The sequence below is a fragment of the Chamaea fasciata genome, unplaced genomic scaffold, assembly GCF_029207755.1.
Source record: "Chamaea fasciata isolate MVZ Bird 193981 ecotype frontalis unplaced genomic scaffold, bChaFas1.0.hap1 SCAF_3, whole genome shotgun sequence".
Lineage (NCBI taxonomy): Eukaryota > Metazoa > Chordata > Aves > Passeriformes > Sylviidae > Chamaea > Chamaea fasciata.
The window spans coordinates 42040218-42067698 of NW_027094088.1; the positions used below are offsets into that span (position 1 = coordinate 42040218).

A 27481-nucleotide genomic window follows, 5' to 3' on the forward strand; every position below is an offset into this window, starting at 1 on the left:
CCAACATCTAAAATAGAAACAATCAAGTCTTGTTCCTGGATCCGTGGATGGTGATATCTTTCATCTCTACTATGTATTCATATGCTTGCTTCCTCTTTCTTTCTTTTCCCTATATATTTTCCTAAGTGATATCTTTATACTTTCATATTGTTCTGTTTCTATAGACAATAACCAAAACAGCTACATACCTTTCTTCCATTGCAACCAAACTGCTCTAAAATAAACCTGAGAAATATATTTGGATATAGCTCTATATATACATATAGATACGTAAACTCTGGTCACTCATTGTCCTTTCACTCTAATTAAGGGCTCTGTTAACAAGAACCTCAGTTACTTTGCCTCTGGAGCAGGTTGTAACACAGCCATCAATCCATACATTTGATTCAAAAAACATATGGGACATCAAAAGTTTGGCAGACAATTTATTACATATTCTTTTCAACACAGAACTTTGTTCTTGTACATTTCAAGCTGTACAACAAAAATAAGAAAAAACATGTTCTTCTACTTTTATTCTACAGTAGAAAGTTTAGAACTTTGATTGCTTTCCATATAATGGATAACTGATAAATTCTTAGTCTTTTGGTGAAGCAAGTTTATCGAGGCAGAAGATACACTGATTTGCTGCTCGAGATACTTTAGGAAGCACTTCATTGCTATTTATTTGGTAAAACAAAGAAGAGTTATATTGTCTCTCCTTCTTTCAGGGATATTGTTTATCTTCCATCACGTTTTTAAAAATATCTAGGATGGTTCTGTTGTAGCCTGATCCTTGGCAGTTAGAACCAGCTCTGCAAGGGCTGAAAAACTTTTTATGCTGCTTGTTTCCAGTCCCATCTTCTGTATCTAAAAAAGATATAGAAAACTTATTAGTTTTCTTTAAAACATTAAAAGCCCACTAATTATTCTACTTGAAACATTTAGTGAAGCCTATGTTTTGTCCTGCATTGACATGTGGCAAAAAACACAACTGCATACACTGCAAACTATTAAAAACTTGCATCCAACTTTGCTCAGTTAAGTCTCTCCAGTTACAGAAGTGTCTTGCAGGGAAATATTTCACCATCTTCTAGGCAACTTGTAACTAAAGCCAGCTGGAAGCTTCCCAGTGAAGCAATCAGAAAGAGAAACTTGGCTGTAGTTGGTTTTAATGCATTGATTTCAACTGATTCTTTTTTTATTTCCAACTCCAAATGAAGTTTCTGGGCAGTACTTGAAAGATTAACCTGAATACATCCAAGAAGAGCCAACAGCATGACAGTGAAAGCACAGGCTGCAAGAGCCAATGGTTCTGGCCTTGAACTTCCTGGGAGACAAAAACAACTCTACAATTACAGAGGTTGCTGCAAGTAATTTCTTAGCCAGGAAACCTATTGCTCTGAAAATCAGAAAAATCTGGATCTAACTAAAACCATAATGAAGTGATTCTGAAAAGGTGTTTGCTGCTGGAACTCTTTGTAATAGTCACATGTACCAAAACATCTCCCAAGTGATTATGAATAATCTGTCCCAGTTCAGCTTAAATTCACACTGCAGTGATGGAAAAGAAGAACAAAAGCTCAACCTCAGGCAAAAACTGATAAATAATAGTCTTTGTGAGTAAGATTTCCACAGTTCCGCCCAATTGCGATTACCTTCATATCTGAGAAAAGCATCTGCTCACACACAAGCAGACTTTATCTACCTGTTACAATGCATCAACGGCATCTGGACATAAGATCAATGGCAACTAATGATACGAACTCTTAGTTGGATGTTTGTTTATATCTAGATATGATTTTTAGAAATAAAGGAGCGCAAAACAGTATGCTAATACAATTAAATGTAATTAATGCATACATTTCCTGGAATATTTTCTTCTGTGTTTTGCTATTTAAAATTTCATATTTGGCACTGAAAAGCACTTAAGAGTTGTGCAGCACAACAAATCAGGTTGACATCCCCACAGCTCTTGGGAACAGACCCTGACCACGCAGAAAGTCAAGGCTGGAGACACCCCGACAGAAGGCAAACAAAAGGGCCATAAAGAAGTTTCTATCAGACCTATGTCAGGTCCCTGCCCTCTCATTTATAAACACAGTGTTTCCTCTTAATGCTACCAAGCACAGAGCACTACTTGAATTTTGAGTAGTAAGAAATACAAGCTTTGCATTTGTATAAGAAAGGACAGGGAAGTATGCATTGCTGAAGTGGTGTCTATAATCACCGAAGTGTGAGATCATCTCCTTTACACAAATGTGAAAACACAAAGCAAAAACCCAAACCCACACCAACAAAGCTTCCAAGACCAAAATCCGAGTCAAGGTTCCCTTTCCTCTTCCATCTTTCTTCCAAACCCATTAATAATAATAAAACACTCGCTTCTCATAACTTACCTGTTCTCCAAAATACTCAACGTCTAGGGCCAGCTGCAGTCGGATTTTGTTATCATCACTCATGCCCCCATTTGTACCAACAGGGTTTGAAGTTGCAGTTCTTCTGGCTTGCTTCAATCTTTTTAGACTCTCTTCCATTTTCTTAACAGAACTGAGCACATCAGATACAGTTTCATAATACCTAAATTAAGGAAAGTTAATGAGAAAGAAAAAATTCCACTTTACAGAAGAGCCTACTTCATACACAGAAGTACGTCACTGGCCCTGCTGAACAATGCCAGAAGGAATGGCTTCCCTTGCAAAGAAGCTACTTATTAGCATTATCAATTAGTCAGTATTTCCGTTATCAGTTCCAGAGATTACTCCAGGATTACAATTCAGTCTTGAAGACCCCTCATCACAACATTTTTGACTTGCTCAAGATGTGTGTACTCAATAGTGACCAAGGAATGCAACTGCTCAATTTTAAACAGTCAAAATCAGCCCCTCTTTACAATCAATAGAACATTGAGCAAAACTGTTTTTACAAACAGGACAGGAATAACAACCTGACAGATCAAAACCCATGTATTTTTAGGCAAGTTATAAAAGTGTATATGAAAATGTACATGTGCACACCAGTAAGAAATGCCTATTTCTAAAATAAAGAAACTGATTTAAACAGGAATCTCAGGAAGCTGGCAGGAGAAGTCAGAAGAACCCTAACTTAGAAATGGTAGAGATAAAATAAAACACCACTGCCCACAGAGTGGGATCCACATTAAAGAAAGCATAGAATCAAAGAAAGTACACACATCAACTACTCAACAAAAGTTCAGAAAGCCTTATGGATTGAAATCCCATGCCTAAGTGGGAAGAGAATATCATAAAAATTACCAGATGTCCAGGACAGTGAGTTAAGAATAGAAAAAAGAGCAACAATGGGAAATTAAGAGATCCATGAGAGAAGTGACCAGATTGAGCTATCTTCTGTAATTTCCTAAAATATCTAACTTTCAAAAAGCCTCTATTATTCTAACAATTAAAAGAGTTGAAAGAAGAGTTCCTGATAGTTACTTTTAAACAAGGAGGCTACAGAAATCAGACAAACTTTTTAAAGGGTAATTAGATAGGAATGGCTAAAGAAAAAGTATTGCCAGCGCCACAAAAACTTGTTTCACAATACCATTCTACGAAAAGCAAAGGCATTCCAGTAAAAGGCAGGCCTATCCTCTTTTGATATCTTGGTATTTCCTTGTCCCACTCACATGTGATGAATTCCTACTTCTGTTCTACTCCCAAATGCTTCTGCTGTTTAAGCAAATTTAGCCCCCAGTGATTTTTAACTACTTTTGCTCTTTTCTGTTTTTTTCATTTGGATGCAAGAATGCATTATCACAGCAAGAAATTAATTATTTGCCTTATATTCTCAATAAAGAGACTACAATATTCCTCCATTTAAGAAATACAGCTTCTTTCACTTGTCTCTTGCCAGTGAGGATAACAGATTTTAAAACAAAATGATGAAAATAGTAGCAACAAACCATGAAAACAGAATTTGACAGAAAATTCTAAGGAATTAAGAAATGAACCTGCCAGTCATACTGGTGTTTAACCTAAAACTTAATTCACTTTTCAGTTGGAAAAGTGAAGAACTGTTTTTTTTGGGGGAAAAAAGCTCTGGTTGGGTCCAAGGAACTACATAACAGCTACTTTATGTGGTGTCACCAGATTTATTGAAGCTTTAAAAGCAAGACTAAACAGGCACAGAGACATAGAAAGACAGACAAGAATTCACCCTAAGATATTTCAGCTCAATAACCTTGAGTGGCTTCAGATTACAGGAATCTTTGCAGTTCTTCAGCAATGTTACTTAACAAATGCTGTGCGTTACCAGTAGGCTTATTTCTATGCACTAAAAACTGGTTAAGAGACACCAAGCTTGAAAAAAGGGGTTTTGTGCAAAATGAAGATGACCAATGCTGTCAAGACCAATCTAAGCTTAGCCCTGTCCAAAATACTTAAGAAAAGTTTTAAGAACTGTTGGTGAAGGTGTAAAATTGTCTTACAATTTTAAGTCTATTCTGAAAGGTACCAGAAGAGGAAGAGTAGGGAGGCATAAGGAGGCAAAGGGCAAAAAAAGAACTCGTGTTCTGACTATGGGTTAAAACCTCAGTATTACTATGTGGTTAAATCTCAGGAAAAAAAAAAAAAATCAATCTATGCTCAGCAGCAGCTAACAGACAATATAATATGGAAAGAATTATTAGGAAAAACCACATAAGGACAGACAGAAAGCACACATTATACTTTAACCTGCATGGATTCTTCTGATATTATCATCTATGGTCAGAGAGATCAAAGAAAAAGAAAAAAGCAAAACTATAAAGATGGGAAAAGGAAAAAACCCCCATCAAAACAGGCTAAGGCGACTGTTTAGTTTTAGGCAACGTTAGAGATATTAAAAACCAAAAATATAGCTACCACAAAGAGTAAACTGTCCATAACACAAAAAGTAGGAGGTATCCTGAGAAATTTTCTGGCAGAATTTTCAAACAAAATCAAGTATTGCTGCCTCATGTTACAGGCTTTCACTGGCAGAACTCACAGAATGCAACATCTCTGCTCAGTAAGAATTCAAAATACAGCTAGACAAATGGAAAAAAAAATCCATTAAGGAACGTAATGCATATGACTACTGATGTTCAAAAGCCCTCAAGATGCTAACAAGGAAACAGCAGATCTGCTAAAGAAAGTATTGCTTTATGACTGCCTCATTAAAACTGTAAACAATTAGCGCTTCAGCAGTTTAAAAGGCCCAAAGCTTTTTTTTAGACCAGTAGAAAGTTGGATGATCATGTATTAAAAATTTGAAGGACAGTAGAACTCAAGTTCTTGAAAATTCAACCACTGTTCATTGAAAGTAACGTGAGGTTAAGGTCTTACATCAATTCTGAAACAAATACACATCTTTAGTTCACTGTTGTATTCCCAGAAGTAACCAATTTTTCAAATGCCCTATCCATCATGTCATGGTTTTCACAGATCTGAGCAGGAGCCAGGTCTTTGGATTCCCTGCCCAGCTTTTCATCTGCTGAATACACAACATGAGAGTAAATCCAAGGAAATATATCCCCACTAAAGAGTGCTGTATTTTGATTTTCTTTACAGTTGTGTTAATTCATAATGTTTTGGTTTTTTTCTGTGCCTCGTCAATGGACATTGGAGTTTTTAACTAAGGCAAATAACATTCTGTATGGTTCTCTTACTTCTGTGTGCTTTCAGAGAGAGCACCTTCCAACCACTGATGAATCATGGGCTGCTTCAAGGTATCTCTGTAGTCATTCTGCAGTCGGTAGAAGGGCTTAAGAGCACTGTCAACATACGGTGAAGCTTTAGTTGGCACCTCCTGGCAGACGACAGGGAAACAAGTTGGGGAAGAAGGAACCAGTCATTTACTTACTGGAAGTATCAACACCCAATTCTAGCACATGTAAGGAAATGCTAAGCCTGTACCTAAGCAAAGAGATACACAAACCATTTAGGACAAGTCAATGAAGACATCGTTATACAAAGGAAAGATAGTCACAAAATTATTCAGTAGTGTTATACAGAGCGATATAATATAGAAGAAGATTCAAAACGCCCAAAGCCTTTTCAGAGATGCATGTGCCAGCCATTCCTATTATCAGACTATGATCCTGAAAGCTCTGTGTGCTCATGCTGATTCCAGAGAAAGCTGAGCAGACTCAGTGCCCAAACCAGACTATTACACCTTTGTTAAAACACCTACAGCTTTTTACTGTACTTCACTAGGTTGAAGTCATGGACGTGGGCTCTGTCAAGCAGATATGGACAGGCCTGAAGAGCTCACAACAATCTCAGCACAGGCCCTTCTGAGATGTATTTTTTCATTTGCAAGCAGCACTGACCTTGTTGGTTCTCCTATATAATCTTGGAACTTCCAGTGCACTCTTCAGGTATGCAAAGGAGGACTCACTGAGATCCTGGATAATCCTGTTATTCAAGGTAGGCACACAGGCTGATAGAGAAGTCTTTGAATCTTCCAAGGCTCCTAATTAAGTAAAAATGCTGAAGTTTAAAGTCAGCTACCCTGCCCAATCACAACACAGATTACATGAATCCCCCCATCCTCTTAATCCCACCCACTATCTGGTGTCAAGTACAGGACATGCTTATCAAATAAAGATACACCAGCCATTTATAAAGCACTGCCAGTAACACCAACCATTCCTCAGTCAGAAACACAGATAAAGGCAAGGAAAGACAAATGGAGTAAAGTTACATTCTCCAGATTCAAAGTTTTTCCAGTATTACCAATGAAGCAATGGCTTGAATCAAAAAGATCTGACCTTCCAAAGAACTGTGAAATTCTCTCTAAATTCCCTATGGAATTACTGGAATATGTCCAACTCAAAGCCATGACTGGCAACAGGCCATCCTCTGAGCAGGGGATGTGCACAAGCTCCTACATCTCTAATAGACTTGGGACATCTACCAGTGAGTTCTGTTTTAGAGATTTCACTGGAATTCATGATGCAGAACTTCTGGATATGCTTGCAGACAGGGACTAGTTCACTCATGCAGCTACATGCCTAGCTTTAGTTATTAAACTAAATTCAAACTCCGTATTTCACATAAAGAATGATCAGATGAAAAAAACCAAACAAAACCAAAGAGACAAACCCAAAAACCAAATCAACCCAAAACAAAAACCCAGAAAGAAAAAAGGAGACTAAAATAGTGAATTGCTTCTGCCCTCTGAAGTTAAGGTATTTAACTATGATACTTTGATAACCCTCTGCCTCACATGACTCATCAGGCCTGAGAGAGAAAAGTAATTTTAGAAAAACATTTTTGTTTCAACTGGATAATGGAAAGCCTCTCTTTATGTCTTCTTTCCCAGTTCTTTCAAAAGTTCAGAGATACGAATCTTCTAGTCCTCACTTTCTGGAGAAAAATCCTAAAAGCACTTTAGACTCACTCAATTTTAATCATTAAAACATTTTCCAGACTCAACAGGTGTACTCAAGATTGTTTCTATTTAACGATTTAAACAGAAGCCAAATGTCATTAAGTATTTTCATCCTAAACAATGAAACTGTAAAAGTTGATTTCATTTGCTTGGCAGAGGGGATTTGGGAGAAAGGTGAAGGAGCCCCTCAGCTTTACCTGCAATGCAAGATATATTCTTGAAGCCAATCATTTCAAGCTTTGGTTTAATCATGTCTAAGATGTCAGGAATCTGAAAAAAAAAACAACACAAAACCAAGAGAGATATAGTCATGTTATAAATATTTCATTACTTTTTCTACATCCTGTAAGTCTGAAGTGCCTCACAAGGCACCCTCAATTTCTATGGCTTTACTGCGTTTCTATGCAATCAATACTAGAAGTTTACAATATGCAGAGGAATTTAGGCTTACACACTAAATCCTCTACCTTACTATTGTACTCAGAGGAAATTGTTTAGAATTAATAAAATCCACCTGCAATTTACTACTTCAGAAATTACAGAAAATTCAGCCTTGCTGAAAATAAATACACAGGAATCACCCCTGCTGGGAGACAATTAACACCATACATCTCTCCTCAAGATTCTGGATCATTAATCAAGTATAATCATGATGATAAAACCTTTTCCAACCTTCAAGACTAAAACCAGCAAACACTTAAAAGAGAACACTGAGGCTGAACATTGCACCACACTCCAAGCTGCAACAGAGACTTTGCTTGTAAAGGTACAACTGGCAGTGACACTTCACACCAAAAATTGTAGAAAGGTATTATTTTAGGAGTTAAGTCCAGCAGCTACTGATAAAAATAAATACTTGAAGTGGTTTGCCCACAATCTGCCATTTCAAATAAGCACAGAGTAGGCCATGTATCTCAGGTATCAGACATCCCAAGTTTTAGCATTTAAGATTTTTTAAAAAATTATGGTACATTATTTTAAACAATTTAATGCCCTTACAAGTTGCCAAAAACATCAACTAAGACTCTTTCTAAGTAAGTCAAAAGCACAAACCCGATCCTGGAGTTTGTCCAGATCAGCAGCAACATATATCAGCTGAGTACTAGATATAGAAGACACTGGCAGACTTTCTGGAGAAGATCCATTCCCTTGGTCCTCACTGGGGTTGAGGCTTAAAGAAGATTCCTTTCTACCAACCGGCACAGGTTTTTTGCTTTCCTTTGTATTCTCACTGGAAAGGGGCCTTACAGAAACCTGAAACATCAAACTGAAGTGTGAACTAGCAATAGTGAAGGCAGTTAAAGCTGGACAAACTGAAAGAGTACATTCAGGATTTGCAAGACTTCAGCGTTAGAGTGCCGCACCTTCAAGGGATGTTATCAAATACCATTCCTAAATTATGTAAAAAGTAAATTTAAAAAAAATTTGAGTGCACTACAAAGTTGGATGATTTAGAACAAATTTGTCTAACTAAGGTTAGTAGAGGGCAGTCTAATCCTGCTGTCAAACAACTCTTTTCTCCCACCTCCTCAAGCTCTCTGCTGTCAGGCAAGTGCTTCCCCCGACTACTCTGTTTTAACTCTGGTACTTATCAGTTCCTTCCATGAGCTAATTTAGCTGAGAGAGCTAAGGCACTGAGTCACAAAAAATTATAAATGGAGATCTTACTGCTGTCTTCAACTACTGAAGGGGCATGTAGAGTGAAGACAGGATCATATCTTTCCTTGAGGCACAGTGACAGAGTAATAGGCAATGGATATGTATTGTAGCAAGAGAAATTCTGATCAAATAGAAGGAAAAGGCAAATAGGAGGAAAAAGCAATCAGTCACTGGACCAGGGCTCCCAGGAAAGAGTGCAATCACCATCTTTGGATATACTCAAAATTCAGCTTAAGAGGCTCTGCACAACCAGTGCAGTGATACTTTTTACAAGCCAAACTCATGAACTGCTTGAAGGTTAAAAACCATTAACTTCACAAAAAAACTCCTAAAAAGAGGTCACATACTTTGCTTCAAAAAGTCTCTTTTTGATGGACATAGCCCATCCCCAACCCCTTAGAGCAGGCTGCTCCCTCACCTCGCTGACGAACACAGAGTAGCGCGCCAAGACCTGCAGGCTGAGCTTCCACAGGCGGTGCGCTAAGAGCGGTAAAAACATCTGGTCTGACCAGCACTTCACAAGACTCGTCCACACCATGTCAGTGGCCAACAGACAGAAGGAGCTCCCAGCTAGAAATCATGAGGCAACAAAGGTCACATTCCTAAGCATGTTTTCAAAAGATGCAACATCAGTGTAATTGCATTACCCAAGATTTAAAAAAGCCAAGTCTTCCTAAAACACATAATCATAAGATAGAAATGTATTAAGCATTGCCTGAAACAAAATCTTAAAATACTATCTTCTCAATGGTTTAGATTTCAAATTCCACTAAAAGTCTTGCTGTAGCTGTGCAGGCAAAAGCAAGAAATGAAAATCTGCCTGCAATAAAGGCAGAAACAGCTTGGCCAAATAATTCACTTCAGGAAATAACATTTCCAAAATAATTTTTGGCAGTCTTTTGAAGAAGTTACATCAGATATGTCTGCCAGCCATAACATAATACTCCCTTAGCACTAAACTATTGCTCTTCACCCAGTTACATGAGATAGTTACTATAAATATTTATTTTAAACACTGTACAAATACCCATATTTAAACAAAATACTTTTAAAGCAGTTTACACAGTAACATTTTAGAGAATACAATCAGAAAGATAAGGCATGTGTCTGCAAGTTCCAGGCCTATGCCTTGAAGTGGTAAGATTTATATATTTTGTCTCCGTTAGGATTTTTTTCTCCTGGTTTGCATGTATGGATACACACATACAGACATTTAGCTGGCTCACAGCTACGTTCTCAATAAGTATTTACTGTTGCCTGAAATTAGTTCTTCTGATTACAATATGCTCCTAATGCATGTACCAGGTTATACCCTTCCACTCTTATTCCTCCTGTGCATACCTCCTCATCTCCTCATAAATCAATGTCTGTTTCTGGAGCAGAGACCAACACTATGAATGACAGCAAGGCTAAACGCTGCCAACAGACAGCCATTTTCACCTCTACACAGTGCTACAACAATTAAAAAAAATATGCCGCAGTAACACAATAGTAATAGCCTTTTGGTTGTCACTTAGAGGACGTCAAATGCTAACAACTCCTTCTTGCACTCCTTCCATAAGTATGTTAAAGACAGCTGCTAAAGAGGGGGTTTTTAGTAAGCAAAGTGATCACTGAACAGAATTCTCACATTGCCATCTCTATAACAATGTTTTATACTGTTTGATCAGAAATCAGGAAGCTCATGTGAACCACTGGATGCATGTTACTGAACTCAAGAGACACAGTGATCATTGCTACTTATACACCTGATTCCTTTACAATAAATATTTTTTGTGATAAGAGTTTACCTGGTGCTTCCTCTAGAGTATCTGAAAGTGCTTCCTCTAAGGCCCCTGCTATTTCTCTGAATCTGAGAGAAAGAAAAAACTTGAGTATCACAATTCAACAGTTGCTTAAATTGATGCCTAAACATTTTTCAGTGTTTACTTTAATATTATTTCAATGTGTTATCAATGGTCCTAAACAGATTTTAAACCTGGGGTTATTTTTGCCCAACTTAACACCAGCATTCAAACATTTGAAAGAGAACCTTTGACATTTACAGGCACATACAAAGCTTATACTTTGGGATATTATTAAAGTTATGGTTGCAAACATTATCAAAATGATAGCTCACAGAGTGACAAGATCTCAGCTTTCCTAGGAGGAAAGTTTTTTGTTTTGTTCCTGGTTTTAAACTAAAAGCAAACAAATTGGCACACATTGTCTTTAACCTTCAGATATGTGGATACCCGAGCTCCAGCTTTCTACATGTTTGTTAATGAGCAGTATTGTAAGACTCCACAAACAATTCTGTACCTAATAAGAATCAATAGTTCCACAAAGACACCTGTTTTCTTAAATTTCCCCTTCTAAAAATACACTTTTTTTAAAAAAATTCATCATTCAAAGCAAACAAACCCACCCAAATCAAAATGACACATCCAAAATTTTTTAGGTAGTAATAGCAAAAGTTATGAAAACCTCTGATACTTTTCCATACTTGCATCATTTTAAGCTCCCCTGTAGGTAGGAAGTTCTGTTGTCACTGGTTTCCTCTTTTTTGCTTTTATGTGCATCATATAGAAACTCTGTAAGCCTTTCTATCAAACTTACTAATTATAAACCTGTAGGGTTTCTCTTAAAGTCTCACAACCATCATTTCCAGACCAGGACAGGGGCCACCTAACTTTTCTTTTTCTTTTCTAAATTTTCTTCAAATTCCTAATGGACTACGATGAATACTTAGCAAGTAAACATGTTTGTGAAATGGCTTCAAAACCTCAGTTCTGCCTATGCACTACTTCCATCAACAGAGCAGTGTCTTTAAGTCTTACGGTGAAAAGGATTAGAGAACAGAATTTTAATGATGACAAAATTTTTGCTGAGTATTTCTTACACAGGAAATCATTTCCCCAGTGTGGAGTTCACTACAGCTCCACAATCAGCTGTACTGATATCAGTGAAAGAATGAAACAGGGGAAAGAGTTACTGGAGCTGTTTGTGCCAGCACTGCTACAGAAGAAATGCCTCAACATCCACCTGTTCCTCCCTCAAATGATCATTTCTAAAGGCTTTAGTAGTGACTGAGTTCTCTGGGGAATTTCTGTAATTGAAAAAATAAAAACCCAAAAAAACCCCAATCTTAACTATAAATGCCAAATTGTGAAATAACAGTTCAACAAAAATCTTGTATGACTTAAAGGATTTCAACATACATCAAAAGAAAGCTTCCCTGATACATATAATTAATACGTTGCATTATTTTCACAATTATGCACTAAAGAATTCATGGGCACTTGAGTTAGCAGATTATTCCAATATAAAGCAATAATATGATGAAGATGAAATTAAAGATGAATCAGCTGCTGTTATCCAAACATTTCTCAAAATAGTACGCTATTTAGACTTACAGTAATCTTGGATTAAAGGAAAATGATTTTTTAAAACTGTTTTAATCAATCAGAGTTCAGAATAGCTAATGGGAAACATTTCTGAAGAGAAATAATATGCTGAAGCTCCATTTCAATTTTATGAGCGAGATTAAAAAAGTTTGATCAATTTGTCTCCTACTAGAAAAGCTGCACTTGAAACAAAAAGGGCAGACACAGAGAACTAATAATGATATATATCTGTTAAAAGGTTCATAATGGCTGCAGTTCCAGGGACAGTTTTAGTCTGTGCACCACTATGCAGTGAATACTCCTGCCCCTTCCCTTGGGCCAGCATGAATATTTGCACAGTTAAGTGGTTTGGGGAAATGGACTGGAGTTGAACATCAGTCTTTTTTTTTTGCCCTGAGTAACAGGTCCTTATCAGTTCACTACACAACTGTAGGAACAGATGTGCAAACAAAAAACCAAACCAGGGTAACAGATGCTGTGATTACTGTTCTACAAAACACCATGAGCCACCAAAACACTAAGGTCCAGCTCCCAGCCCCACGCTCTTGTCACTTATATTAACTCTACTACTCCTGAAATTCCTGGATGGAATTTTTCAGCACAAGTGTAGATTCCCCCTGGATTTAAGAAACTTTATAAATGTGACTATAGTAGTGCTATTGCCAAATTACAGAACTGTGCAATAAAAAAAGGCCACTAAAGTGATTCAGGTTAAAAATAAACACCAATTTCTCTTCCCTATCTTTTGGAAATTACTTTTGTTTTTTTAAGAGGCTCTCAGAAGGCTTTGGACCAAGAGAGATCACACATGGCACACTTGAGTCATAGCATACTTCATCAATGGTTCCTTGCCTGAAGGGTTGCTCTCCAGCCCTACAATCAGACCTGTAGACTACACTTTCTAAAAATACATTTCTACATTCTATTTTGTTCATTAAAATTCTAACATTACTAGAATTAAAATAGGGCTTTCTTGGGTCTCTCTGTTCTTTTCTAGCTGCAAGGTGTGTAAAGGAAATATTACAGATACATCAGACCTGCTAGTAAAACAACCTACAGGTTATTACTTAGCTCCTCAGGAACAGGAAACAGGAGGACAATCTTTGGGAAACCAATACTACAAGACCCAGCACTAAAGAGTACATGCTGTGAGACAAATAGAACGTCAAAAACAAGAAAAGAGTTATTTTTGCTCTTTAGTCCTTTAGTTTTACATGTCTAAGAAAAAAGATTTCTTCCCTCACATTCAGTATTCCTCCGGATTTGCACAAGTAGCATCGTTCAACATATAGCTTAGTTTCAGGGACAGTGGAGAAAAAGAATTTGAAATAAGAGCTCAAGACTTATTTAGATCTGTTCCTGAAACTCTTACGAGTAGCTTATCAAATCTGCTGTAACAATACAGTACATATTGAAGAACAGCTATGTGTTTTTTTGCTAAATTGTTGAAAGATACAAAAAAGTTACTTGACTTAGTAATTAAATTCTTTGATTTCCACTATGCCAAGTGAGACTTTGAACAATGAGATGTGATCTTAAGCCAGATCATCTTGCAGTGACTAACCACTACTTTTGCTAGAGTGTACAAAAAAATGCATGCCAACCTTATTTGAAAATACACAGGCAAATTCCATTTGTTGTTGAAGCTGTGGTAAGAGGGATGAGCTCTTAACCGTTTCACGCTGGCCTGGGAGCCACACTGTCGTTCAAATTTCCGGACAAAATCCATACTGGTGGTGTATTTCTGCAGGGAGAGAAGGAGCATTCTGATCACACAAAGGCTCCCAGGAAATGACGAATGCCACCCCCATTCAGCAGAACTCTTGCATCATGCTACAACTAAGCTCAAGGGTCAGGATGGACTGACACTGCCCTCCATCACTTAACCATAAAAGGCTAAGAGCCTGGACTGCAGTGAAACCAAAACCAAACTTAATAGGAAGTGTTACTCTGTGTCTTGGGTTTTGTGATTAAAAAAACCCTTTATTCTATTCCCTCTGTTGAAACCCGGTTGGGGAGGTGGTTTTTTTTTTCTTTATCTGTTGTAACTCCCGAAGGGAGGGGATAACTGCCTTCTCTGGTAACATGCCAGCTGTTAAAACCAGGTAGGGCATTGTTTCTTATCTCTGTTCACTCTCCCATTACCTCCATGGGGATTTCTTTTGTTAATGGGCCATTAAAGCTCACCAATGACATGACACATTAAATCATCCCATTTGGGAGATGCTCTACTCAGGGAGGAGGAGCCAAACCATTTCCATCTAGATAAAAAGGAGCCACAAGTGTCACCAGACACCCAGTGTTCCCACACGACTCTTGAAGGAAGACTGGACCCCTCTTTGGAACCTTTTCTCTACAGGACCATCTCTACTTCCAACAGGACCACATCTGCCACTCTAGGAGGGCTTACTTTTGGACTGTTTCCAATACCCTGACCAACATGGTGTCAGGCTGTATTCTGACTCTGTCAGGGGTCTTTTGTATTATTGCATTCATTTTATTTTACTCCTTTTTTTTTTTTTTCTCTTCCTATTAAATTGTATTTCTGACTTGGAGGGTCTCAGTTTTTGCTTTCAAACCACTATACTCTGTGGTAACAACAGCTAACCCAGGACACTTCTAAAAAGCATTAAACTGTCCAAGCACTCTGACTAAGCAGAATTGATCAGAGATTCGTGAGTATTTCTGAACTCAATCACTGGAGTGGTGCTGCACAGTACTAACAGAGACAGGTGCAGCAGATAAAAGTATACAACAAAGAAAAATAATCAGGAATGAGACTCAGAAGTACACAGAGACAACCACACACGAGAATGGAAGCACAGTATTTTTATCTGTTACACAGGACCTGCATTGTAAAAATTTCTGGATCTGTTTCCCTAAAAATGTTTTGCAAATATCAAATACATGCAGAAGAACTTCAAACAATTTCAGATAAACTAACTTCATCCAGTGTACGCTTCTAATAAGATGTTTATGAATAGTATTAAGTTAGCAGCAAGCAAAAAAAATACATTAATCCCCAAACACACTGTGGATTTGGTCTCAACAGTATGAGAACACTGAAAATAATGAAATGATAAATTAAATCATGCACAAAGCAGGCCAAACACTCGGTGAAAACCAGAAGTAAAATGGTACAAGAAATGTTATTTCATACAAAATAGACCTTGCTAACAGACCACAAAAGTTACATAAATGAATTTAAAATCAAAACACAACTGCTTTTAAAATTACTTCCATGGAATGGAAACTAGTTTGGTTTTTGTGCAAGATTCTTCTATTAAAAAAATAGGAAACACACATAAAACCTATCATATAGTCTCATGAATCCCTACTGAATTAATGAAATAAACCTGACTGAATCTCTCAGTGCTTCTGACTTCACTGCAGCATTAGGGTTCAATCCACAATCCAGAGCACTGTGGGAGTGATGTGATTTTGCCTCCTGTGAAGCAGTAAAATGCCATCAAGAGAAGCCCCTGCATGGCTGCTTAGAAAGTCTGCTCTCAAAAACTCTCCTGTGAACAAAGAACATGAACTGGCACTGGGATGCTTTTGTATTTTGTATCTCAGTAAATTCATAACTTCCTGTTAAAGGTGTAATTACGGAAAATCTTTCTTCTGACGTGGCAGTTTCACTGTCAAGACAGTATTCTGAAAAATGCACACAAAAGCTTTTAAGTAACTTATTTTCCCCTAACCTTGTTGTATTTATAACCTATACAAGGTATGGGAGGAGTTAGACGCAGGTTGAATGACAGATTAGTTCTTTTTCAGGCCTCCTTTCTTAGATAATAAACCCAGCACTGTAAAAAGGCAAATAAGCTGTTAATGCTCTGCTACCCTAGATGTAAGTCAGAGATACAAACCAAACACACTGTAAAGAACTTTCAAAATAAAAGGCACCTCAAGAGGCACTTATCTCAGTATTGAGAACATTATATACAGGAGAGGGAACTAACTTCAAGACTGGTTCCTATTTCAGCTTCTAGGGTTGGAATGTTGACTGCACAATTATTTAAGAGAAGTAAAATCGGGAACCAAAACGGAGCAATTTTCAAACAGAGAAATCCAAACTTAATCTCAAATGTTTAGGGATTAAAGAAGTATTCTGTTCAAATACCCATAAATCTACACATTAACTCAAGTAAGGGAACATCAACCTGAAATAATTTTAAAAAACCACCTCGCACAAACACTTATTTCAACATATTTAACATTGCCAGTCTAATTTTTAAAGGATTTAAAACAAATGTTTTATTCCCTCTCCCTCCTCTACACCTAAAAACCCCTTAGCAGATAGTACTGCATATTCAAACTTTTCAGCATTAAACCTATACATAGATACATATGCAAATAAACATGGAGAAAAAGACTTTTCTGCATTTCTATCAACCTAGAAAATGGAGATGCAAGATTATAGTCTAAAATCTGTGTAGAGTTACTTGGCTCATCTTCAGTGCAAAAACAATTTTAAAGGGCTTTTCCCTCCCTCTTAATTCAGAACTATTGGTCTTTATATAGGTGTAATAGCATTTTTACACTTGGCATTTCAACTTTGTATTGATTTTAAAGTAAAATATTTTAATGAGTTCAATGACTATGAGTCACTTAAGTAGTCAAAAGCAGTCTGGAAAGTACTTTGGACTTACTACATGATTTACCTGGAAGTCATGAGTGGGAGTTGGGTTTTTATGGGGTGGGGTTTTTTTTTTGATTCTTGGGTGTTTTTTAAATACCTTTGTTGGCCAGTATCAGTGTAACATAAGACAGGCCTTTTAAGCAAGCCCAGCTTATCTGGAGACAAAATACACTCCCGTACATCATTCAGCACAGTACAGCAAAAGCCAAACAAGTCTCACAATCTGCATTATGCAGGGCATAAGGTGAAAGCTTGAAGAGTGGCTAAAACTTTAAGATAAACTAAGAATTCTCATGAGGAAGGAGGAACACACTGTGGTGTCACTTGCATGGCACTACCACAGTTTTCTTCAACATCCATATAATTTCCTTCTTATTCAGAGATAGCACTGCAAACACACTCAGTCATGCCTACCTGCCTTCACTTATTCAGTCTATTTGTACAAAAGAGATCTTAAATTCCAAGAAAAAGTATCCAAGTGTTTAGTAAAAGCAGTTTTGCAGGAACACATGAAGAATCACATGTCTTATAAACCTACACCAGCAAGCCAGCATTTCCTTAAGTCATCTGTCCTGATATACCAACAATGCCTTCCTTCAGATAATTTATCACTGCTTCCCATCTCTATCTTGAAAATAAAATGTTTCACACTAATCACAAGTCAAATTGCCAGGGGAAAAAAAAAATCCAAATTTTTCAGTAATCATGGCTGAACACAAGGAAAAGCGGAAAGTTTGTATCTTCTGTGACATACTGTAAAGCACTGCCAGAGCCAATCTTCATAAACCAGGAAATCTATTTCACCATCAGTGAAAGATCATGTTTCAGAGACAGAGCAGCACTACCAGTGAAGAAAATACAAGACTGACCAGTACTTTAAATTCATTATTTAATGTAAGCTTGTGATACCAGAGAAATACCACCTGTTTTCTAAACCTGATGGCGCTGCCAAGTATTTTCAGGTTTTAGTTGACTCGTGTCTATAATCACAACATAGTCTCCAGTACGGCAAGAGAGCAAAAGCTAAAACAAGCAAGAGAAACAAAGAATTTTTTTTAATCTTCCCATAGTATAAAACAAGTTGCAAACCAGGTATTTAATAAACATGACAGCTCCTGCTGTACCGAAGTTCTAAACCTGAGTGAACACTGGAGTCATCCACTCCCACCTTCAATTACGTTGCAATTCTACTCCCAAAATGAACACTAATTCATCTGACTAAATAGTGTCCAGTTACTTCTGTATGAGTTTTCCTAACAAACTCGAGGGGAGAATTAATTCCTGTGAAAAATGAACCAAGTGATTTGAGATAACTTCCTCTTCCAAGCCATGCAACAACATGAATTTAGACAAAAACAGCAGGGGGGGGAAGTTAGAGAACATGATGATTCTTTCAATTTTCGTGTGTGTCACAGAAATTAAAAATGGAAAAAATGAAAATTAATTACCTCATGAAACACATCTGGGTTTCCAGGGTTAAAAAGTGATGGTAATTTCTCTTCCAAACCACGTACTATTTCTGGCCACACCGAATTCACTAAGAAATCATATCCAGGAACAATATCTGCTTTTTCACTGAAAAAAAATTGCAATTATTCCATGGTTCTGTATTTACCACCAGGCTTCTATTTGGAGGCAAGAATCACTAAAAAACAGATGCACTGCACTAGACAAAATGCAATGCATTTTTTTACATATTTATGCTGATTCTCTCAAATGGTTCTATCACTGAAGATTTCTTATCTGATTCTACAGTCCACTACTTTATTAGTTATATATTTTGCAAGTGTGTACTGGAAAACTAGTACATTCCAGCTGCGAAATCCTATTATTATTGGCATAATTCAAGTGTTAATATCTCCAAACTTACAAGACCTACCAAGTAGGAATAATGTGATTAATGCAATGAAAAGAAGAACTTTTTCCTAATTGTTCCAAACTGTATTTATACATACTGTGTTTGATCAAAAGATTAAAAGATACCTAGATTATGAAAACTTAAAAACTGAGAGCAGAAGAGATAAAAGCATTCAATTCCAATTTAGTACACTGCACTACAAAGTAGAAACATGCCATTTTTAAGAAGAACAATTAAAACTTGCTGAGGCATTAAGAGAATTAAAATGTTAGTAAAACTTAGGAGTCATAAAAAGCTCAGCAATGGATGACTAATTAGAAAAGTAATTCTGCAGTCCCCAAGGGCTACATCCATAGTTCTGCTAATTACAGCAGTCTACTATATTAACCATCCTGCAAACAGATGAACAAATGGATACAATTCAGTAGATCTGAATTATTTAAGCTTGAAAACAGGCAATTTAATTGCATAAAGAATTAAGCACTTTTTGAGAACACAGTGGAAGCACAAATCAATTAAACCTGTAGTTTCGGTACATGCAATAGATCAGTCAAACCTCTGAGGATCATCCCCACTTTTCTGATGTGCACTAAAAACTCACTAACTTCTGAACTTATATTTTAATGGCTTTATTATGCTCTTCTCCTTGGATGAGGTGTACAATCATATTTAATGGGTTCAAAAAACCAAGTTATCTAACACATCGTATTAGGCATAGGACTCACTTCTACTACTGAAATACACGATTGTCTTTGCTTCCTCTGAAGGTCTGGGCTGCAGCACCAGGAAGGTCTGTTCACTGTTTTGTTTTGAAAGACACAGGCATGAGATAGAAATCACACTTGACTATGAATCTTCAGGAAAAGCCAGATAAGTCATTAGTGCATGAAAGCTGACAATGCAAAGGATTTCAAAGCATATGACACTTGTTGTAACTTCAGTGCAGCTGAGAGAAAGCCCAAGATTTTTACCTGGAAATTGCTCCCCCTGTTACTTCCCGCAGGAGACGGCAATGATGAGGAACAAACTCCAGCAGCCTATTGTACATAGCATGGAGGCCATTAGGGTGGGATTGCACATACTGCTCCACCATCACCTGCCAGCAACAGCTCAATGTTAAATGCCAGAAAGTGAATATAAAATATGCTGTAATATAAGACTCATTAAATGCTTAACACTGTAACCTCAAATACTGGGATAGTCAGTATATTACTTATTTTTTATTATATTTTCCAAGTATAACTTGCCAGCTTGAATTATTACTTCCTCTAAAGCAGCACTCTTAACTGCCAAGACTAGCCCCAAAAATGGGAAGCAGCTCTTTCCTTTTAAATGTGAGCCACTGTATCTGGCTCCCAACTCACTGCTACATCACTGTCACCTGAAGCAGTCTGTCAAGTTAAACAGGCAACTGGTAAAAGCTAATCAAACTCAGAAGAAAATAAAAACTCCTTCTAAATGTTGAGGTGGTTGTTCCAATCCCAAACACAGGCAAGCAAAAGCAAAGAATCTTCTGTGACATTGCTAATCTTTTAATGCAGCTAGCAAATCAGTTTGTCTGGACAGTACCTCATACTCAGTGAAAAGGGATAATCTGCCATAAATAGAAGGAAGACAGTGGAAAAAGAACAATAGCTTGTTTCTTGGTATTCTTCCAGATATCTGAACACATTTGCCTCTTGCTACACAAACAAGTAGAATGCTGCAGAAGTGGTGAAAGAACAGACCCTGAGAGAACCAAGGGGAAAATGGTATGTCCCACACTGTAGCAGCTGTTACAGCACTTAGCAGACACTCAATGGAAACCTGTCCCAAACAGGAGAGGTTTGGTCTTTTCATCCTTCAGCCCAAGAAAAATGGAGGTAAGAAAAAGAATCCCAACTAGATATAATCTGAAACTGGTGACAAGCAGGTAAGAGAATTCCTCCATCCTTTTTTTCTTAAATAGCAACAACAACCAAACTGACATTTTGTTAGGGCTCAGTCCTCCTGTTCTCTCCACAAAGGTATTTTGAAGCTGCTGACAAAAACTGGAGGTTCACAGGAACACCAAGCATGTTTGGAAAAGTTGGAATTTTTACAATATCTTACCTCATCTACATAAGGTTTTACAAGCACCTGACCAACTAACGCCTCTGCATCTCGTGTTTTGTCAATTGTTGCGTAAGTGCGTAGACAGTGGCGTATTATGTCAACATTTGAAGTTTGAAGGCCTTCCAAGAGCAGCCCTTCCAGGGACTGCTGCAACATGGCTGTTATTCCAGCTATACGCTATAAAGAAAAAGAAATTTAGTCATAAAAAGCCAAAAGCAAAGCATGGTCATCATTGTTGAAGTAAATTCATCCAGAAGTACCTAATTCAGCTTTTTATCCTCACTTGAAAAGTACAAAAGTTTTGCTAACTGCCAATGTTGAATGAACATTAACACAAACTAAATGGGTTACTGACGCTATATAAGACAGGATTTATTATAAAAAAGCTAAGGGCAATTATTTTCTTCTGTATGTTGTAAGTTATATGATAACTTACATCAGGTCTGCTTTATCCTGGGGAAAAAAGTCAGTAATTGTTCCTTGTTCAACTGAACCAGTATGTGACAATAAACAAAAGATTTACAACAAGTGACCAGAGATAACAATTGTAGCTTTTATCCCTCACTGTGAGAGACTAAACAGACAGCGTGTACCCAGCACTACTTGTCAAATTACCAGAAACCAATGACACTGAGTGACACTAGCAAAAACCAAAGCAATTAGATTCCTTCTGGCATCTGCCAAACAGCTTCTTCAGTCTGCATACATCCTCATTTTTGCAAACCATTTTTCCTGATCTCTCAGGACATCTTTTCCACTAGATCTGACTCACTGCTACACTACCTCCAGATATACTCCTGGCCCAAGATGGTCCCCACCAACTCTGTATCTGAAGGAAATTCAGCAACACACATTAAGGTAGTCAGAGTCGAACTATGAATATAGCCAGACAATTTTCTTCTCTCCTTTTTTACATGCTGGTGTTGCGTTCATCCACCTAAAATGATTCACACACTTTGTACTGAATGCGCAAAGTCAGGAACCCAACTGCTGAATGGTCATGAAAGCTACATTCTCATGAGCCTTAGCAACAACTGGTACAGGACAAAAGCCCTGGCAAACACCATTAAGGAATCTATGTGACAAATGTTCTCCCACCACATACACTACCCTGCTGCTCACACTCACTGCTGCTATTATCCAAGTTTAATAACTCAGTGGCCAGAGAAGTCTTGTAAACTGTCCATGTAACAACATGATTGCATGGATGTCTGGAGCCGAAACAAGTTTATATTGCCAACAGGAAGAGGCACAGAGTGAAAAACTGGAACTCTGAACTACCTCACCAGCTTGAAAGCCATTTAGAATGACACCATTATGCTAATCAGCCTGAAGCATTACCCCATCTCTATATTCAAAGCTTTCTTTGAGCACAAGTTCTCATTTATTTCCTCTCCCCACTGAATGAATAGAAGAAAAAAATCACCAAAACATCAATGCATCTTTTACAGTAGGTAAAACAGTGTGCACTGGAAAATTAGTAATGGCCAGCATAATTTCATGAGAAGACAAACTTGAATAAATTCAAGCCAGCCACTGTGTGGGCACATTGCATTTATATTCTGGTCTGTACACTGCAGGTAACAAAGCCAACATAAATCTCTAGGACAACGCCTCAGTAACAGTAAGCAGACAAACTGCAAGACACATTAGGCTGACAAAAACATCTGTTGCATTTCCTACTCTTATTCTCAGTAATCTATCCTAAAGAAGTAGGCAAAGAGGGCATAAATCCTCAGAGAAAGCAATAGTTCTAGTCAACTGATAAAAATGATCTCATGAAACCCATTTTTTCTCCATAAATTAATTCAATAAAACTCTGTGGAAACAGGCATTTGTCTTCCAATTATACTGGCTTTGTTTGACTGTGCAAGTGTTAAGTGTCATGCAATACTTACTGGTCTCACTTTGTCTAAAAGGGGCATTCCTTTGCTTTGTACTGCATGAAATTGTAGTTGATTAAATTCCGTGGCAATTCTCTCTAAAACTTGTCCAGTTAGAAGTGGACTAGAAGAGAGACGATACAAAATGAGAATACATAGTTAGATCCTTTTATACCAACTCACTCTCATCTGCAACAGATAGAGTTCTCCCTCAATTTTCTGTAGTTTAAATATTTTGAATTCTGGTAGGTACCACTATAATTATTGCAATCAAGCAGAAATGATCTGGAGCACGCTACATGATTAATGCTGTTTTGAAGCTCTAACATGAAGTGAGTGAAGCAGAAGCTGAAAGGAACATAAGCTCTTGCCTCAGCAGCATGAAGCACTATTTTCTAGATGGCAGTTTTATTATCACATGTAAAGTCAGTCTTAAGAGAGCTCAGAAACTGCACCAGGTGACCTTCACCATCCAGATTTGTTTCTTTCTTACCCTGTCATATAGTAAAAATAATGACAGTTATCTCTAGAGAAACAGTCCTGCCCTTCTCAAGTCCATACAATCCCAATAATGAGCCAAATTTTCAGTTGTTCAAGTATGATCTTAATTGCAAACTTAATCCTGCAAAGTGCCTCACCTGACTGAAAACATCTCCTTTTGTCCCTCCAGGTATCAACCTACTTTCTGGTACCCCAAGCCCCATGACCGTGTGATCCAGCACACTGAGCTGAAGAGACAATCTCACACTGTGTCTTCCCTCCACCTCAAATTGTACTTGCATCCCAGTCAAGCCTTCCAAGTGCATGACTGGTACATCAGTTCCAAAACTGGCTGAAAGACATCTTGCAATCCTCAGCAAAGGCAGAGGAAGAGGTTTGACTGGAATTTGTCACAAACCTTCCTTGTACTAGGTTTGCCTTGCCTGCCTTCAGCTATTCTTGCAGCAGTCCTTTCACTTACACGTAAGCAGGGAAAACAAGAAAAACTATTTTGTTTCATTTACAAATGACACTGGAATAAACTGTAGAGAGTATTTCAGACATGGCAGGATTAGTGACTTCCAATAAAATAAAGTAAAATAAAATAACTGTACACCAACTTCAAACAGCTTGCTTATTGAAAGCACCACAAGTAATTTGGAACTTTGGAGTCTGAGTTACACATTCTGTGAATGACTGGCTTGCAGAACACTAAAATCAAGAAAATACTAAAATTACAGTAATTAATTCCATCAGAGTTACATTTCTAAAGATATATCCTACTGCTTGTAAATTCACCTTCAACAACACCATGAAATTAGTCCCATCAATTACAAACAAAACTGAACATTACAAATTTTTTACCTGTTTCCTTCTAATGAGGACAATTCTTTAGTGCCCTGGGAATGTAGAATCTTCTCAATTTTCTCAACAGACTGAATGACATGAATAAGTCTCAGGACACACATCTGTAATTAAAGAAAGATTTTTTTGTGTATAACCCCAATCCAAACTGACATCACTAAAGAAAATATTTTAGATGGTTTCTTAGTTCTTTGGGTTTTTTCCAGTTTAAGTTTTCTCCCTTTATCTTAACACTTGAGTCATGTCTCAGTTGAAGTATTGCTTACATAAGTCCATAAAACATCACAAATAAACGTTTGTTACAGATGTAGGACAGCTGTTCCTATCCCTGATGTTTTTCAAAGTTAAGCACAAAGACAAATATTAGTGTGTCTCCTGCCCATAAAAAAACACCAGCTATACTTTAATTCCACTCATAATAAGTAAGCTGATACACTACTGCAGTCAGAAACAAGAGCAACTATAACTAAAAAAAAAAATCCAATTAAATCCAACATATATTTTGGGCAACTACAGTAAAACAAAGATTTATGATCAACTAGACACTGTAAAATATGAAGTCTGTCAACCAAAGTGTCAATATATTTTATAAGAACAAAATCCTGCACAGTGTGCATCTAGACAGCCCAGAACTTTCTAAATTTCATTTCCTCTGGGTAAATGGCAAAATCAAAGTCATCCTAAGGATGATCTTTTAAAGGTAATAATTTATCTGTTGTACCTTTTTTCTTCTAATGTCTTCTTGCTTAGTCATCCGGTCATCGACTGCTTGAATTCCTTCACTGACACATGACTTGAGACTCTGTGAGAGAAAAAGTCAGTTTGTAAAGCTTGCTTCCTATTAAAGGGTTGAGAAAAACCTAAAAAAAAAAATAAATCTAAATTTAAGACACAGATTAATAAGATTATGGGACTAATAAAAGCTACAGTGCATCAAGTGAAAAAGCCATAAATACAACTAAATAACTGAAAGGAGAACCTGCTCCTTAGGTATTGCCACTGCAAATAAAATTATTTCCACCAGAACTGTTCCTTTAGTACCTTAGACAGAACAAATGCAGGGAATCAACCCACTATGCTTTCATGTCTTGCAATTTAAGTTAAAAATCAGTTTTAAACAGTATTTTTCATGTAATAAGGATTTCTCTACGCTAGCTGACCCTGTTTTCTGTTAGACATGAAGGGTGTGATATTTTGAAGGCACACTTATGCAGCAAGGATCCCTTTGAACTGGCCGCCAAGATCACCAAAAATTGCCTCTTCCTATAAATACCAAGAGCCATAATAAGATCCACCTTCAAGAGGGTGACGTTTTATGGTTAAATCACACATTGAGCAAAGCAGGTACATAAAGGGATTGTGCTGCATCTGAGTTTTCTCCCATCTTTAAGTTACTCAGATATTAAAACAGTTTCAAGATATCTCCATAGACTTGTCTTGCAAGAGTCTATTCACTTGTCAAATTTAAGAAACTCTTTATCTCTTGATTGAAATGCACAATATGAAATATAAATTTACTGCAATACAAGTGCTTGAAAACACAATGTTTCTCTTACTAGCAATCTAAGTTGTCAATTTTCAAAGAGAAGTTTATTGTAACAAATATGAACTTGAGTAGAAGACGTTCTGTAGATCATATGAGAGCAAGCTGAAGTTTACCAAGCTGTTGACAATGATTGTTTTGAACATACCAGAACTTCTTCCCTTAACTGTCCCAAGGGTACTGAAAGCTGATTGAGAGCCTTGTCCATGCCAACCTAAAGAAATTACGACAAACATATTTGTTACTTTTTTTGATAAGATCATATGTGAATTACTGACAAAGCCTATCATTTTACTAATACTAGAAGAGAACAGAAAAAACATAACTTCCTTTATAACTTCCAGTTTTAAATTCAATGCAAAAAAAAGCTATCTCAAATACAGGCATAAAGATATGAGACTGCTTTCACACAAAGCCAAAAGATAAATAAAATTTCCACCTATAGAAATTCTTCCTCTCAGAAGTATGTTAAGTCTCAGTCTTTGAATCTGCATAATTGGAACAATTACAATTTTCAGACACAAAGTTGAGGGTTTTTTTAAAGATACTTTGACTACACAAAAAGTTTAAAGATTCCTAAAAGGCATCAGAACAGCTTTATGTTTATCATTGTTATTCTATTTTAATAATTTATTTCCTTCAATTTTAAAAGTGCTGACAGTTTGAAACAAACTTTGCCCCGAATTTAACTTTAACTCCATAATGAATCAGGTTTTCAAGACAAAATGCATAAATCTAAAACATCTACCACAGGCCAACAGCAATTCTGTACAGCTGCCAAGTTCTACAGGAATGGTGTATCAGTGCAAGGATTAGAGACCTCAGTTTAAGATGCCATAAATCATAAAATGCCAAATTAAAAGCCACATACTTATCACGTGAAAAATAAAAATCCTGTAAAACCACATTAAGCCTGAACTACACGGCACAACCAGTAACACTTACTAGATTCGTTGAGAGATTAACAAAATCTGCATAGTCCTTATTTATGAGTTCTACCATAGCAGTTTTAAGGAGCTTGTAATAGAGCTCCAGATCCTCTCTGAGCTCTTCCAACTGCACACGTTTCCTGCAGTCTGACACAAAATGATCAACATCAAAATCCGCCTGAAAGTGAAACAGGAAAGAGAGGAGGACGTAAGTAAACAGTTCACACAAGAACACACCCAAAATAAAGTACTCCATATGCCTGTGAGTTGACCAAGCTAAAGCTCGGGAGGGCAAAAGGCTTCTTAACTCTCGGTTTTCAGGATGAAAAGCAGAGTGTCATGGGGCTGAATGCCCAAAGACCAGCTCTCCAAAACACAGGAGACTTTAAAAAACAACCAAACCACGAAACAACAGCCAAGAGTCGAAGCTCAGTACTGAGAACTGCTCTAAGCTCTCCAAGCAGCGAGGCCTCTCGCTGCCGCCAGCCCCGGAGCCCGGCCCTACCCGGACACAGCCGGTCCCTGTCAGTGACAGCCCCGGCGCTCCTCCAGCCCCCGCCCGGGGGAAGGGCCGCGGCCGAGCTGTAAAATCCCGACCAAGGCTCCGGGCCGCTCTCTCCCGCAGGGAGCCCGCCACCCGCATCCTCAGGAAGCCCCTGACCCCTCCACAACCCTCCAGCCCCGGCGGCCCCCGCGCACCTTCATGAACTCGTCCTTATCGAAGCAGAGGTTCTCGGGGCCCCGCGGCAGGTTCATCGCGGCCTCCATGCCGGGCCCGGCGCCCGCA

The 27481-nt window shown here is 37.6% G+C and overlaps 1 protein-coding gene across 1 annotated transcript; it reads right to left on the reverse strand.

Annotated features, from left to right (window-relative positions):
- Window positions 1–418: 418 nt before the first annotated feature.
- COG2 (component of oligomeric golgi complex 2) lies at window positions 419–27481 on the reverse strand. The gene is made up of 18 exons (XM_066178753.1): window positions 27394–27481; window positions 26711–26872; window positions 25914–25979; window positions 24944–25024; window positions 24223–24326; window positions 22894–23002; window positions 20993–21172; window positions 19873–19997; window positions 18492–18618; window positions 14003–14142; window positions 10803–10864; window positions 9431–9582; window positions 8407–8607; window positions 7551–7623; window positions 6290–6432; window positions 5627–5766; window positions 2379–2559; window positions 419–849 (listed from the first exon to the last, which is right to left on the reverse strand). Exons 1-18 carry the CDS (start codon window positions 27460–27462, stop codon window positions 748–750), a joined length of 2217 nt encoding a protein of 738 aa, XP_066034850.1. The 5' UTR covers window positions 27463–27481; the 3' UTR covers window positions 419–747.